General features: G+C 37.8%; 1 protein-coding gene across 20 annotated transcripts in view; it reads right to left on the bottom strand.

The window, feature by feature from the left end:
* LOC106884253 (uncharacterized) overlaps positions 1 to 17,704 on the bottom strand; it is a 113,690-nt gene that overhangs the window by 86,666 nt on the left and 9,320 nt on the right. For 10 of the 20 annotated variants that reach the window (XM_089351708.1, XM_089351709.1, XM_089351711.1 and 7 more), the window contains exon 2: positions 1,089 to 1,135. In XM_089351708.1, coding sequence (XP_089207834.1) covers positions 1,089 to 1,135 — 47 coding nt within the window. Of the gene's footprint in view, positions 1 to 1,088; positions 1,136 to 3,267; positions 4,634 to 17,704 lie in introns of those variants that run through there. The other 10 variants (XM_052967592.2, XM_089351720.1, XM_052967588.2 and 7 more) reach the window with 7 other exon arrangements.

Below are 17,704 nucleotides of genomic sequence, written 5' to 3'. Positions count from 1 at the left end.
GGCAGGGGTTGGATGATTTGACTGGGGACTGGCAAGCCAGAAGCTGCACCAGGCTCCAATCTGATTTGGCAGGTTTCTACAGTTGGATGCCCTTCCTAATGCCAACCACTCTGAGAGTGTAGTGGGTGCTTTTTACATGCCACTGGCACGGGAGCCAGTCAAGCAGCACTGGCATCGACCACGCTCAAATGGTACTTTTTTATGTGCCACCGGCACGGGAGCCAGTCGGTGGGGGGACTGGCATCGACTTCACTCGAATGGTGGCTTTTGAATTTAGTTAACGGATCCCCAGTACTACCTTTGTAGACCACCAGGGGTCCGAAGCAGGTTGGGAACCACTGTACTATACAATGCATGTCTTACCTTACTCTCTAACACACTCTTCTTTCCAGGTATCTACAGCGAGACACCTATCTCTGTCTCTATATTTTAATCTCTCAGCTGGCACCAAACCATCCCCACTCAATACTCCTCTCCCTCCCAGTTGAGCCAGGGTTTTGTCTTTTTTAGTCTTGCAAGACACTTGGTGACCTTGTCAGTGATGGAGCCATGTAAAGAACACCAGAGCTGGTTCCATGTTAAAAGCACTGATGTTGGTACCACAATAAAAACACCCAGTTCACTGTACGAGTCTAGGAGATTTACCCCCCACCAAGGACAATTACCCCTGAGAACAACAGATGATGATTTAGAACTTCTAAATATATTGGAGAGGGGGTAATTGTCCTGATTTGCTCTGTAAAGTGGTCGATGTTAGAAAAGGCATCCAGCTGTAGAAATCAAGTCAAAGCAGACACCAAAACCTAGTGCAGCTCTCTGGTTTGCCAACCCTGTCAAACTGTCCAACCCATGCCAGCAAGGAAAGCGGACACTTACTGATGATGATCCCATATAACGTATGTAGGCACTATATAATGTACTATATGAAGTACATAGAAGAATGTCGGCGCTATAATGCTATCAAAGAAAATGGTGTTGAGACAAAACACAGAACATTGATATTTCAGTAATTCTTCCCCAAACATACCCAACAGTGATTATTTATTATTTTTAAATGTTTACCTTTCAAATGTTCATTTAAAACTTACCTTCTGATGAAACTTGATCCTTCATAGAATGTAACAGCTGCGTGGAACTGAAAATGAGAAAATCAGGAAGAGAGATTGGTTTGTGAGTTATTAAAGACATGGAGACTAAAAAATAAATCCCAATGGAAGATGCACAGAAAATAGCCAGTGGAGAGAAAACCAAGACTGATCACCATTCCTTGTGAGCATGCCCTGCCACTCTCTCCCTCGGACTGGTTAACCATGTGCCTCCTCTATAGCACTACACCCATTATTGGCCTCAATCTTTCTCTCTAACTGGGTAACCATGTACCTCCTCTACAACAAGACATCTGTTTCTATCTCTCTGTCACACATTAACCTTTCATCATCTGACACAAGATTCCTCCTCCGATGCCACATCCTCTCTCAAAGGTTCTTTGTCTTGTGAGTTACTTGGTAACCCTACCAGTGCTGGTGTCACTTAAAAAGCACTCAGTCCACTCTGCTGAGTGGTTGGTGTTAGGAAGGGCATCCAGCCATAGAAACCATGCCAAAACAGTCACAGAAGTCTGGAGCAGTCTTCTGTCTTGTCAGCTCCTGTCAAACTGTCCAGTCCATGCCAGCATGGAAGGCAGACGTCAAATGATGATGATGATGTATATTATATGGTATTTGATATACCTGTATTTGTCAGTGTTGTTTAAATACTACTGGCCACCCTGGGTTGCTTCTCTTGGCTCGTGTTTGTTTATATTATGCGAAAACCGAACCCACGTCCTAAACATTCAACCTTTTTCATTTTCAGGCTAAACAACATGTAGCAGTAGTAGTAGTACAACATGCAGTAGTAGTAGTAGAAGAAGATGCTGATGACAGTGATGAAGACAACAGTGATGATTCCCAGCATCAACATAGGTTTGGTCTGAGTACATGTTTGACCTGTAAGTTGATGTTTAATCACACACGCACAAAGGATCTTGACACAATGACAAATAACAGACTCGCAAACAATTCCCCCAATTCCCCCCCCCCCCCATCACACCTCCTACTTTGGGCAAACACCAAGTGTTTGTGTTGCAAGATGCTGAGTGAACAAACAATTTCTTTACTTCTTTAAATAAAGCCAAAGACAAGTGAGAGCCACTGAAAGACATAGCAACAATAAATGATGACTAATTAGAAAGTCATATTAATTGAATGACCTAATTAGTGGTGGGGGTAGAAGCATCAACAAAAGGCCAGTGTTTAGGGTATGAAGTGGGTAGTGTAGACAAAAAATAGAGGCCTGCTATCTTAGCTTAAAAGACAGACATGTTTTACTACTGAATCCTAAATGGAGGCTTTCGGATGAATGTTTTGATGTGTGATGGTGTCTGAAATTAAAACCTGGGGAGTAGTGAAGGTAAAAACACTTTAAATGGATGTAGGGGCCCAATTCTATGCATGTTGTGGTTTGCTGTCCATAAATAAATACTACAGGACCCAGTACACTGATTTGTCCAGGGTCCTATAATGCAGTTGAGACAGTCCTGAATGTAATGTAAACAGCACTTGAAACACATTTAAGGGGATAAAAGTGTGAATAAGTCAGACAGATAATGCATGCTACATGGAGTAAAAGCAGTGAGGTTGGGGTAACCCTGTACGGGTTTAGTAGATATTATAATTACTTGTGAGGGATGTCTTGTTTTAAAGACAGGGCTGAATTAAGATGGATTTCATAGGAGATATTTTGTGCTTGAATAATAAAATAAATATTAAACTACCGATGGTTATAGATAATGTTTGTTCCTTAAGTCTCTGAAGATGAGCAAACAAGCAGCTTTAATCTGTGGGTGTCCCTCAGGTGACACAAAATCCAGTTACAGTGGGGGCACAATAACAGAATCAGAACACAGTGAAAGTTGCACACATATATATATAGTTCAAGAGAGAAGGACAGTGCCCATGACCTTTGCAGATAAATCCTCTCAGACAAGTGATATTGAGACAACTAATGTTCATCAGCATGTGTGTGTGTGTGCTTGTGCACATGTGTGTGTGTATATATATATATATATATATATATGCAAACACCAGTGGTCATCAACCTTTTAGACTTTGTAACAGACTGGACATCATGTACAAAACTAGTGGCACACTCCACATGGAAATATTTTTTTTTAAAACTGTTTTAAAGTTTAAAATAAAATAAAAGTATGGAAAAACTATTGCTTACCTTATTATGTATTCTTGTGTAAAACAAAATTATGAATTAACATGTGTTTCAAGATACTCAACCATTATTAAGCATGAGTCTTCTGAGGGTCTTAAATTATATTTTAAAAAATCTATGGCACATCAAATGAGAACCATTATGTAGATTTTTACATACAGCTATATATATGTGTGTGTGTGAGTGTGTATACACAAAAATTTGAAATAAAAGGTTTTTGTCAACTTAAATGAGATCATGAGCTAAAAACACATGCACTCATGTTGCATGCAAACCTTGGTTCTGCTTGAAACTGGGAATTATAACTAAGATTGCTGACATTGCAAGAGAAGATTCTAGACGTGTTTACCAAAAGGAAAAAAAAAAAAAAGAAAATCAGTTTGTTTAAAGAAGAGGAAAAATTCCAAAATTTAAAACAACTGAAATGGATATGGAAAATTTTAAATGCTGAGTTTGATGACAGGAAATAACAAGTATTGATTGCAATAGAATAAATATGGTTAGCACGAATAATTGGAATTTCAGAATATTTTGGTTTTGTCATTTTAAAAATAATTTCAATATTGTTTATTATTTAAATGTAATTTAAAGACAAGACATAAAAGAAATGTATAAAGATGGCTTTATAAGCTCTTCAGCTGGTAAGACAAGTTTGGTTTAAACTAGAAATATTAAAAACATTTTTAAATGGAAAATTAAAGAAATATTTAAGAAATATCACTGCAATAAAGTTAAACAGATGGACATAAATAAAATTGGGTTAATGAGATAAAAAAAAGTGAGCGAGAGTTTATTTAGCTGGACTTTTTAATGGGTTAAGAGTCCGAGAGAGAGAAATTAGTTTCATTTGAGGCGACAGATTTATAAAATAAATAACTTTTATATAACTCTTATAGAAATAGTCCACGGTTTACAGAAAAACCAAGAAATAGCCATTATTTTTTTCTCTGAAAAGAAAACTAAAACAATTTATTTGAACTTCTAAAGTAAAAATAATTTAGCGATGGAGATGTTTTTAGGGAGGGGGGGGTTTGTTTTCTTCTTTCCATCTCTATTAAAATAACATAGTTGGAAGAAAAACTCATCCTCGAGCAGAGAATTTAATTGTGTAAGATAAGGGTGGAGGCTAGGAGCCAAATTTATACTTTATACTCTACCTGGTAGTTAAAACTGCAGGGACAGTTTTAGCTTGAACTTCCGACATGGAGTCTGTACGCAGCTCTAGCACTAATTGTGAATATGTCAGGCAGAGAGAGAGAGACGGTGGTGGGAGAAGAAATAAGTTCTCGCTTTTTTTTCCCCCATTCACATGGTTTTAAAGCCAAGGCTAGTATCAGGCAGACACACAGAAAACTATTACTCACACTGCAGGAGTGGGCGGAGCTTCACTTCTGACTGTCAATCAGTACTGCAAGTTGCTATGGCAGTTGGTTGGCCATTGGCTGAGATGACATATCTCATAGTGAGGGAGTGGAAGGGGGAAGGTAGGGAGGATAGAGAAGCTTTATAAACGTGAATTCATCAGAAGAGATAGAAAGATACGGGGGGGGGAGACCAGAAAAAAAAAGATAAAATTGTGAATGGGAGTGAAGTGGAGTTTTATATATTATTTTTAAGTGTATATATATATATATACACACACATACACATATGTAGACAAAACAGTTTTAATATGTAAATTATATTGCATAAGGTTATATAGACAGAAAGATAACTACAAAAATATGCCAGTCCTACCAAATAAGCATAACAATATGTATTTTCTGTAATATTAGTCAATAACAGAAGTAGATTGTAATGGGATGAAAGAGCTGATATCATCTACACAAAGACACAAATACCCGAGCAGACACACACACACACACACACACACACACACACACACACACACACACACACACACACACACAGAGGAACAGATACAGACATATATTCATATATGAACAGATACACACACACACACAAACACATGAATAGCTACAGATACACACACATGTGCACACTCACAAAACAACAGCATTTGTTATCCACCAAAAGAGCCATCCCTGTTCACTTTATAGACACTGGGCTGTTTACTATGAAATATTGGTTGAGAGGTAGGTTAGAGTCAAACTGCAGAATTCTTCTGGAAAGATCAAATCAAATGTAGAAGAGGACGATGGAGTGAGAGGGCCGAATGTGTAGAGTTTAGGATCCTCAAAGACCACAATGTTCTGATCAATGGTTTGGTCTCTTGGTGTGTGTGTGTGTGTGTGTGTGTGTGTGTGTGTGTGTGTGTGTGTGTGTGTGTGTGTAATGTTTTTTTTCTCTCAGAACCTTCTAGAATGTTGAGGTCAGTGCAGAGAAGAAGAGAGCTGGATGAGAAGTTTCACAGGCAATATTTCTATCATTTAGTAATTTGTATTATTTGACTAAATCAGAACAAAATGAAAGGTTCAGTGACCTCTGTGTGTGTGTGTGTGTGTGTGATATAAAAATGATAACAGCACAGCAATGCTTTCAGAGGTCAGCCAAGATGTATAGACTAAATTAGAGAGAGAATTGAGTACAGAAATGGATTTAACAATCTCTATTACACAAGTAGATTAGGGTGGGCAGTTGGTACCAAGCTAAATAAATATCTTAGTGATGTTGGACTAAATTAGAGGGGATTGATAGAGTACAGTGATGGATTTTACAGCTATAATACATACACACACACACACACACACACACACACACACATATATATATGCAGGCATGGCTGTGTGGTAAGTAGTTTGCTTACCAATCACATGGTTCCGGGTTCAGTCCCACTGCATGGCACCCTCGGCAAGTGTCTTCTACTGTAGCTTCGGGCCGACCAAAGCCTTGTGAGTGGATTTAGTAGACGGAAGCTGAAAGAAGCCTGTCGTATACACACACACACACACACACACACACACACACACACACACACACACATATATATATATGTGTGTGTGTGTGTGTGTGAGTGTATATGTTTGTGTGTCTGTGTTTGTCCCCTCGCCATTGCTTGACAACTGATGCTGGTGTGTTTACGTCCCCATAACTTAGAGGTTCGGCAAAGAGACCAATAGAATAAGTACAAGGCTTACAAAGAATAAGTCTTAGGGTCGATTTCTTCGACTAAAGGCAATGCTCCAGCATGACCGCAGTCAATTGACTGAAACAAATAAAAAGAATACACAAACACACAGATAGAACAGATAAATGTAGATATTTATATATTTTATGTATTTATATATGATGATATTGAGGTAGTCATGTATCTCCTCTATAACAAGACACCTGTTTCTGTTCCTTTATCATTGCCTGGCATAAACCCACCTTCGGCAATAGAACTTATCCCAGACTAAAATGAGGGGTCTTGTCTTGTGACTTACTTGGTGATCTTGCTGGTGCCACATAAAAACTACCAAATGCACTCTGAGAAGTGGTTGGCATTAGGAAAGGCAGCCTACTGTGAAAACCATGCCAAAGTAGACATTGAAGCATGGCACAGTCCTTTGGTACACTGGCTTCTACCAAAACCATCCAACCTGTGCTGGCATGGAAAATGGACGTTAATGGTGATGATGATGATGATGATTTCACAACTAAATTAAGGCATCAGGTGGGCACCAGTCTAAAAAAAAATGTATTACAATATTAATTAGAGAACTGGTAATAAAAGTACAATGGTATTGAACTAAATTAAAGAGGACATTTATAGAGTACCGTGACAGATTGAATGTCTGTATGACTGGAGACTAAATTAGAGTGGTGAGTTATCAAAAAACATTATGGCCCCAAACTAAATAAATGCCTTGGAGGATAAATTAGAGAAAATATAACAATGATGTTTTAGAGGTCGCTGTCATCATCATCATCATCATCATCATCATCATCATCATCATCAGCTAACAGCCATTTTTTGCAATCTTCTTAATTGCATGGCCATGCTTATGCCTTTCGGTTTTCCACTCTCTCAGCTGCCACAATAGAAAAATAAGTACCATATTCCTTGTCTGTATAGAGAACAATAATCACCTTTATTAGACAGGTGATGGAATTGGGTTTTTCTTTTTCCTTTACCCAGGAACAAAGGGATTGTCCATGACCTCCCTCAGGGCCCCCAATACTGGTGGTAAGGAATGAAGACAGGTCCTCATATCATATCAGTTTACACTGATTTTCAAAAAGTTCAAATAGAAAGATGTGGCTTGTGTTGCAGCTGTCTTGCTCCTGACAAATGTTTGAAGCTTGCATCAACCTTACTGAAAACACAACATACAAATTCAAATCAGGACAAATTTTTACCATAAAATTATTTTTAGGTGCAAAATATATAGTCATGTGACACTAGTGAACAGACGTAGTGGGAAACATACAAAAGGTTATAAAGTTAATCACGTGTTCATTCTCTACAAACACTTGACAGAAAACATTCAGAGCATTGATTGTTTGGACTTGTTCAGTCAACTGTGTCAGCCATTAACTTGCAACACCAAACATTGTCACTTAATACTAACACATAAACAAAGTGAGGAACCTACAAAAATGTCTAAGACCAGTCATGTGACTATTCTCTACCAATCAAATCCTATTCAAAACATATACTAATTTGAGCCATGAACTCCCTATAAAAACAGGGTAAACTTCAAACACTATTTGGAAGTAAAACAGCTGCAACATAAGTCATGTGTTTCTATTGGAACTTTTTGAAAATCTGTGTAAACTGTGGAACTGGTTAAAGCTTTAAATATTTAAAAAAAAAATATTTTAACTATTCTCAATGCATTTTCAACTTCTATTTTTCCTATATTTCTACTTGTGTGGAATAAAATAATTTTGATTTATATATATATATATATATATATATATATATATATGGACCTTTTGAGATATGCTGTGCTTGAGAAGACCCGACAAGCCAAGTGAGACCATAGCCCATGGCCTATGCCTCAGGGTGTAACCAGCCCATTTATGAATACCCCTTATTCATTGGACAATAAACTTGGCTTGAGAAGACCTATTGAGGCAAGTGAAATCAAAATCAAAATCAAAATCAAAATTGCTGACGTGGCCAATGACAATACCACCTGATTGGCACTTGTACCAGTGGAACGTTAAAAGCACCATCCGAGCATGATCGTTGCCAGGGTCACAGATTGGCTCCCGGCCAGTGACACAGGAAAATCACCATTCGAGTGTGCTTGTTGGCATCGTTGCCTTACCGGCACATGTGCTGGTGGCACGTGAAAAACAACATTTGAGCGTGGTCGTTGCCAGTGCCGCTGGACTGGCTCCTGTGTGGGTAGCACATAAAAACACCTTTTGAACATGGTCGTTGCCAGAACCGCTTGACTGGCCCTTGTGCCGGTAGCACGTAAAAGCACCCACTACACCCTCAGAGTGGTTGGTGTTAGGAAGGACAACCAGTTGTAGAAACTTTGCCAGATCAGATTGCGCCTGGTGTAGCCTCTGGCTCATCAGTCCTCAGTCAAACCATCCGAGCCATGCCAGCATGGAAAGCGGACATTAAACAACGATGATGATAATGATGATGATGATGATGATATATATATATATATATATATATCTTCTTTTAATCTTTTAAATTTGTTTATGGTAACATGAAGGGTATGCAAATGAAGCTCTTATTCCATTATGCCAGCAAGTGTCTAATGATACTAACGAGTATCATTTCCGGGTTGCATCATGGTTATACCAATATAATGAAGGATAAATATAATAATAACAATAATTCTAGGATGGAATTTATAAATATTCAATACATCGCTACATGTGTTTCCACAAATCACATGATTTTGACATCAGAGTCAATATCCTTGGGATGTGTACAGATTAGTCCATATTATCCATGGCCATCCGGTTGATCATCATCATTGGATTCATTTCCTCAAGCGATCCTGCATTATCGGACGGATTGCAGAGGGATGTTTATCCCTTCATACTGGATGATGTTTATCATCCTTCATATACGGACTGTACTGTACTCATCCCAAGGATACCGACTCTGATATCAAAATCATGTGACATGTGGAAACATGTGTTGCAATGAATTAAATGTTTATAAATTCTGTCCTAGAATTATTGCATGGCTTAGTGGTTAGGGTATTCGGCTCATGATCGCAGGGTCAAGAGTTCGATTTCCGGTGGTGCATTGTGTCCTTGAGCAAGGCACTTTATTTCATGTTGCTCCAGTTCATTCAGCTGGCAAAAAATGAGTAGTACCTGTAATTCAAAGGGGCCAGCCTGGTCACACTCATGTAGAATTTCCTTGAGAAGTATGTGAAGGGGTACGTGTGTCTGTGGAGTGCTCAGCCACTCGCACATTAATTGCATGAACAAGCTGTTCCGTTGATCAGATCAACTGGAATCCTTGTCATCGTAAACGATGGAGTGCCAGTATTAGTACTATTATATATATATATATATATATATATATATATATATATATAATTTAAATAATTTAAATAACAAAGGTGAAAAATTGAGTATTAATTTGATTAATATCAATTTAAAACCAGTGGCCTAACATACTGAAAAATCTGAAGATTCAGAAAAATTATATTACATACATATAAGAGGGATGACCACTAAGTGGACATCCATTATGCTACAAGTAGACCACCTATGGTCTGACCACTAAGAAGAGATTGTTCTCAAGAAAATTCAGCAAATGCCAGAATATAAGCGAGCAAGACAAATGAAGAGATACAAAATATAAAGATTAATCATAGACCGGTTTCGTCGATCACATTGAAGAATTGCGGACAATTATGTAAGTAATTACATAAGTGGTAACAACGAAACCGGTCTGTGATTAATCTTTATACTTTGTATCTTTTCGTTTGTCTTGCTTGCTTATGTTCTGGTGTTTGCTGAATTTTCTTGAGAACAATCTCTTCTTAGTGGTCAGACCATAGGTGGTCTACTTCTAGCATAATGGATGTCCACTTAGTGGTCATCCCTCTTATATGTATGTATCTATATATATATATATTTATGATAAATAAATTCAAAAAAGGATAAAACTCTTTTACAAGAATTTTATCAAGAAGCCAGTGTGTAAAAAAATTCATAAGGGAAATTTCTATTCCCAAGAATATAATTATTCGTTTATATTTATATAAAGGGCATTATTACAGAAAAATAATAACGCCACACAGTGGACTTCTCAAAATAACCACATTTAGTACCTAATGCGAGGAAAAAACAACCAACAGAAGATGACCAACTTCTGTAATAATGCCCTTTATATAAATATAAACGAATAATTATATTCTTGGGAATAGAAATTTCCCTTATGAATTTTTTTACACACTGGCTTCTTGATAAAATTCTTGTAAAAGAGTTTTATCCTTTTTTGAATTTATTTATCAAATATATACACGGAATACATTCAATGTTGAATTTTTTATTCCTGTCTCCACATGGGTACCCCAAAAAAACAACCCGGAAGTATTTCCCGCTTCTTTGATGAAGATATATACAGATAAACTTCATTCCCTTTACTCTGTCGCATACGTAGTGTGTTCATTTTTGGTGAGGTGAGAATTCTGTTTATTTATATATATTTTTGGTACAATACTGTGCTGATGAATAAAATCTAGATTCATTCTAGTAATCGCGAAATCGGCCGTTAAGTTAAGTTTATTTAAAAGAAAGTTGGTCATCTTCTGTTGGTTGTTTTTTCCTCGCATTAGGCACTAAATGTGGTTATTTTGAGAAGTCCACTGTGTGGCGTTATTATTTTTCTGTAATAATGCCCTTTATATAAATATATATATTTATGTATACACACACATATAATATATATACATATATACACACACATATGTATGTATGCATGTATGTATGTATGCATGCATGCATGTATGTATGTATATACATATGTGTGTGTTTGGTTGTACAAACAGGAGAAATAGAACTCAATATACAAAAGCAGAGCATAATTAATTTCATTGTTGTTTCGATGTAAAACTACAGAAATGCCTGGAGCGCTGAGGGTTTTGTGCATTTGGTCAGCACAATGCACTCTTGACCCTTGAATCACTAATGTAGCTTTGCAGCCAAAGAATAAAGATATAAATAAATAGAAGATAAACAGCTGTGTTTAAATGTGTCATTGCCACAGTTTGTCATCTGTTCCACCCTTGATCCAGTAGAATATCAAGGATGTGACATCTGAAGAGAGAGAGAGAGAGAGAGAGAGGGAGAGGGAGAGAGAGAGAGAGAGAGAGAAAGAGAGAGAGAGAGAGAGAGAGAGAGAGAGAGAGAGAGAGAGAGAGAGAGCTGTAGTGTCATTGGATTTGGGCCAATATCCAGCAGAGTAAACTTGAACAACATTAAATGAAATAGATTCCTCAAAGATATGCCATGATTGATGCTCTGAGAATCAAACCTACATCTTTTTGATCATGAGTTCCTGAATCACTAAGCCATGCTTCTCCACACCAAGCAGTCATCATCATCATCATCATCATCATCATCATTTAACATCCGCTTTCCATGCTGGTATAGGTTGGACAGTTTGACAGAAAACTGGTAAGCTTGTGGTGGTGGGGGGGTTTGTATCAGGTTCCGATCTTGTTTGGCAAGGTTTCTACAGCTGGATGCCCTTCCTAATGCCAACCACTCCGAGAGTATAGTGGGTGTAGTGGCATCGGCCATGATTATAGTCTCACTTGGCTTCACAAGTCTACACAAGCATGGTATATCACCAAAAGTATTGGTCACTTGTCACTGTGTTCATGAGGCCCAATGCTTGAATTGTTTCTTTTATGTGCCACTGGCACAGGTGCCAGTCAGATGGCACTGACATTGGCCATGACTACGATTTCCCTCAGTTCGAGAGGTCTTCACAAACACAGCATATCGCCCAACGATTGAAGGGTGCTTTCAACAGGCCATGTTATGCGACACTGGCATTGGTCACAACTACAATCTCACTTGGCTTTGTGAGAGAGAGGAGAGAGAGAGAGAGAGAGAGAGAGAGAGAGAGAGAGAGAGTGTGTGTGTATAATTCTGAGAAAAGCACCAAACTAACTTGAAACCAGTATGGGACGGTGCGGTCATTGATAGAGACACAGTTCAAGTGCTTTTCTCACATCCATATAGAATAAACAGTATCGTAAATAATAAATACAGATTTATCATCGCTGGCATTTGTGGTGGTATCAATGTCATCTTCATCCTCCTTATCATTTAACGATGGTTTTCCATGCTGGCAACAGTTTGACAGGATCCAGTGAATTGCAGGGCTGCATCAACATCCAAAGTCAGCTTTGGCATAGCTTGTTACAATGTAGATTGGGTGCCATTCTTCATTTTCTGCATAGTTGTTAGATACTATGACTTCTTTTTTGTATTTTCAGCTTCCTTAAAGACAGAAAGCAATTTTTTTGTTTTGTTCGTGTTTTGTGGCTATTTTGTATTAGTTTTCCTTCCTTATAAAGTAGGTATTTCTATAGTCCTACGGTGGTTATTTTATAATAGTTTTCTAGCTGTATAATACCTCTACCACATTTGATACATTGTATATATATCCTTTCTGTCAGATTTTGGGTGGTGCATCCTAAATTCTGTCATTATTTTTTTTGTGTTCCTGTCTATTTTGATTAGTTCATTTTGAGTCCAGTTAAGAATATTGTAGCTGTATTATTATTATTATTATTATTATTATTATTACCATTGCCTTTGCACAGCTTCTAACTAAGGTAACACCCCTTATTTTTCGAGCACCTTCCGGAGTATTCGAGTGGTTCCAAGCAGTGCTGTTTTCTGCAAGTGCTCCACCCTTATTGCAGCCCCTATCATTATCATTGGTTTTCAAGACGTTTGGTGGGGTCAGACCACTAACTGCGAGATTCCTGTCTTCACTGGCAACTCACCTTGCAGAGGTGGTAACTGGTGAGGCTCGTGAGGACGCTTGACTGTTCCAGCGCATCACTCATGGCAACGCTGCAAGCGTGCTGGCATGTCTCAATAGCCATTAGAGAGGTTTCCCAGCACCCCCAACTTTTCGACCCAAGGTGGTGAATTGTTTTGGGTTTTTTTTCTTTTTAACTTTTTCAATTGTGTTCTCTGTTTTATCCAGTTTTCTAGTTTGATTTTGTTAAACAGTAAACACAGTGGCTACATAGAAACAACGGTCTATACTCACTATTTACAGCTAATAAATCCTTATTTTACAATATTTTTCTCTTTTTTCTCTCTCATTTTCCTCTTTCAGTAAAGAAGAGCTTCACTCATAAGATGGCTAAGTGAGAACACTACATATTATTAACCACATCAGCTTAACAAGGACTAACCAAAAGTGGTAAGATTTTATAAAAATTTAGCATACTCAGCACACATCCTTATATTTATTTAAAGATAGAAGGATATTTGGGAGAGGGCAATAGCTGCTGCCACATTGATGAAATTACATGCTGACATAGAAGTAGGCATGTTTGCATGTTTGTATGTGTGTGTATATATATATATAGAAAACATCTCTTATATATATATATATATATATATATATATATATATATGTGTGTGTGTGTGTGTGAATGCAAACGTTGGTCAGCTTAACTCTAAAGCTTTGCTTCCTACAGGAAGGAACAAAACCATTGAGCCTCGTTTTCAATCTCACAGCCAACCACTTACACACTACTACATCTCTCACTGCACCTCTTGTCAGTCTACCATTGTTTGCTGTTTTATACTTATCAGTCTCTAGTGGCACATGAAGTACACAGAAAATAGGCACATGTCTGTCTGTCTGTCTGTCTGAGGCGGGAGGAGGGGACGGGTTATTTTGTCTTTAAGGCATGTGTGTGTGTGTATATATATATATATATATATATACACAGACACACATATAAATATGTATATGTGTGTGACTGTGTATATAGGTATTTATGTATGCCTGTATGTACATATATACACACACATACACATACACATATCTATGTGTGTGTATATATTGATAAAAAATTTTCTGGATTCATAAATAAGCAGATAAATGAGTGTGTGCATTTATGTATGTGTGTGTGTGTGTGCCCAAGTTGGACGTGTGTGTGTGTGTGTGTGTGTGTGTGTGTGTGTAATTTATGCTTTCCCAATCAGCCTGAATCCCTTCTGACCTCTTCAAAGAGTCTCTTCCCCAGTTACTTCTCCTTTCTCATGGTTTGACCTTTAACCCCTATTTGTTTGTTTGTTTGTTTATTACCTTTCAGATATTCAAGGGTCTCTGCATTGAATCTCTCTTGCTTCTCCTTCCTTCCTTTATAAAACCTGATGGCATTCATCCCTGCTCCCACATCAACAATACAAACCAGACGAACCATCCTCGCAACCATCAATGGGAACCAATAGGTGAGCCTCGATGTGGTCATTCGACTTGCTAGAAACAACAGTTAAATCTCACTAAAATAATACGCTCTAATTTTCACCCTGGGCCAGCAAGGGAGTTAATTGATTACATTGATCCTCAGTATGCAACTGGTACTTATTTTATTGACCCTAAAAGGACAAAAGGCAAAGTTGACCTCAGTAGCCACTCGTTTTGTCGGGTGCCATAACGATTCTGTCAGCTTTGTTCAAATCCCAAAATGAGAGATGGTCATGGATAGAATGCCTTTGGTCATAGACCTACTGAATCGGGGTTGAGGACTTTGGACTAAACAACAACAGAAAATGGGTATACGTGTGTGCACGTGTCTGTTTATGCATGTGTGTATTTATGCATGTGCGCATGTCTATATATACATGTGTATATGTGTGTGTATGCATGCATGTGTATGTGCACGTGTGTGTGTGTGAATGCAGGTGTGTGTTTGATGGTGGGGTACAACAGAAAAATATTTAGAATGCAATTCAGTAATGTCAGACGTGTAAGTTGGCACAGTCATATTAGATATGCTACTTGTCAAATAATTGTAAGAGAAGCACAAAGCTAGATATCTTTGAAGGAGGTGGTTAGTCAATTAAATTGACCCCAATACGTGAAAGCATGTGGCCTGGCAGTTAGGGTGTTGCGTTCATAATGGCAAAGCTGTGGTTTCAATTCCCAAATTGAATGGTGTGTTGTGACCTTGAGCAAAACACTTTGTTTCGTTTTGCTCCCCTTTACTCAAGCAGCTCCATCGCTTTTTCTTTCAAGGCCGCATCCCTTCAATCAAAATTCGTAATCTATGCACCTTTTATTCATAGCTATATTTTACTTTATTCTGTCTAAACTCCAATATTTCACGTTATCCTAAAGAACATCTTTGAAAGTACAAAAGTTAAATATATTTAGGATTTATTACAAATTTCAATAAGTAAAACTTCCAGATATGAATAAAAGAGCATTTTTATAATCCAGACAACTTTCAAAGACAAACATCGCATGAAATCATTGATCAGTTCAGCAAAATCAAGCGGAGGCGCTGAGTTTGTGTTCAAAGTCTGGTACACATTTATGGTACAAAGTAATATTTTTACAAGAACTTTTGCAGGTGCAATGTATTACCATTTTGTTTCTTGAAATTTTCAGTTAACATTGGTTGTTTAATTCTTGTTCAACAACTTAACTAAAGTAAGCAGATGACTCATCTTCGTGCTTTGATCTTAACAGCACCAGCACCAGTGAGGTGGTTGTCATGCAGCCTGCAAGCCTAAAAAACCTAACGAGGTGGGTTAGACAACAACAAACATACACTGACACACAAGTATTTTATAAATAAACACCTAAAGATCAGGTTTTGGTTACAGGTAAATGCTAAGCGTTTCTTTTAATCTTTTACTTGTTTCAGTCATTGGATTGTGGCCATGCTGGGGCAGGGTTTAGTCAATCAAATCGATACAGTACTTGTTTTTTAAGTTTGGTACTTATTATATCAGTCACTTTTGCTGAACCACCAAGTTATGGGCACACAAACAAACCAACACTGGTTGTCAAACAATAAGAAACAAACACACACACACACACACACACACACACAATGGGCTTCTTTCAGTTTCCATCTATCTAATTCCCTCAGAAGGCATAGACTGGCTTGAGGTTATAGTAGAAGACACTTGCCAAAGGTGCTATGATATGGGACTGAACCTGAAACGACATGGTTGCAAAGCAAACTTTTTAACCCCACGGCCATGCTGGGGCCTATGCAAAAAATAAAATAAAATAAAAAAAAAGATAGCTATTGTTTTTCTTAATTTTTCAGTTTTGTTTCTATGAATCCCTCAAATAATAAGCTCTCCACATTTTACACCCAGCTAGCAGAAATGTTCAGTATTTGGGATTAACCCAGCATACATGTTAATTAAACAAACAGCACCATCGTCATCGTCATCATCACCATCACCACAGAAACAGATACAGAAGAGGTGGCTTGTGGCCAAGGATTCCACTGAAAAACTAGGCATCAATAAATACAAAAATGAACTACTTGCACACACACACACACACACATTGGTACATACATTAATACACACACACACATTGGTACACACACACATACACACTAACACTCACATACACACTATAACACCCATACACATTGACACACACACACACATTCACACTAATACACACAATCCCCCAAAACGCACACACTAATACACATGCAAACACACAGAAACACACACACACTAATACTCACATTGACACACACACACACACACACACACAAATGCACACATTAACCCCCCCCACACACACACAAATGCACACATTAACCCCCCCCCCCACACACACACACTATTACACATGCAAACACACACACACACTCGAAAACTACTCTATGCATTGACACACACTAATATTCACATATGCACACACACACTACCACACATACACAAACAAAGACACACTGATACAGTGACACAGTTACATAGACACACAGACAAAGAATCATTTCCTGGTCTCAGTAGAGTATAATATGGACCAATGGGAAGAAAGGGATTCAAACTGAGTCTGTTTGGCAAGAAGAGAGAAGAGAAGAGAAGAGAAGAGAGAGAAGTTGAGTAGAGAGCAAGTCTGTGTCTTCATGAGACATTGCTAGACATACGGAACAACATGGCTTCTGGGCACCATCAACAAAGAAGGAATACCCAGTGAGGAGAGAGAAAAATAAACTGCTTGAAAGAAAAAGCCATTCTTTTCCCAGGAATCAAAGAGAGACGTTAATGACTTCTGTTAGAATTACTCACAGCTATTAACAGCAGCAGAAACAAATTAAAATGGAGAAAACTCTGATTCCTTTTTTTTTCCCCCTCCATTTTCGCTTTGTGTCTCTTTCTTTTTCTTTGGCTGTTGTTAACTTTTTCCTCTTTGAAATTTATCATCCAAATCATTTAAAGAAATTCTAATAATTAAGGTTAGCATTAAAAGTTTGAAACCAAACTTTATATGTGTAACTCTGTGTGTGTATGTATGTATGTATGTATGTGTGTGTAT

This window comes from Octopus bimaculoides, chromosome 4 (assembly GCF_046866305.1).
Source record: "Octopus bimaculoides isolate indiv1 chromosome 4, ASM4686630v1, whole genome shotgun sequence".
Taxonomy (NCBI): domain Eukaryota; kingdom Metazoa; phylum Mollusca; class Cephalopoda; order Octopoda; family Octopodidae; genus Octopus; species Octopus bimaculoides.
Note: the sequence above shows the minus strand (reverse complement) of the source record. Positions and strands in the feature narration are given on the sequence as shown.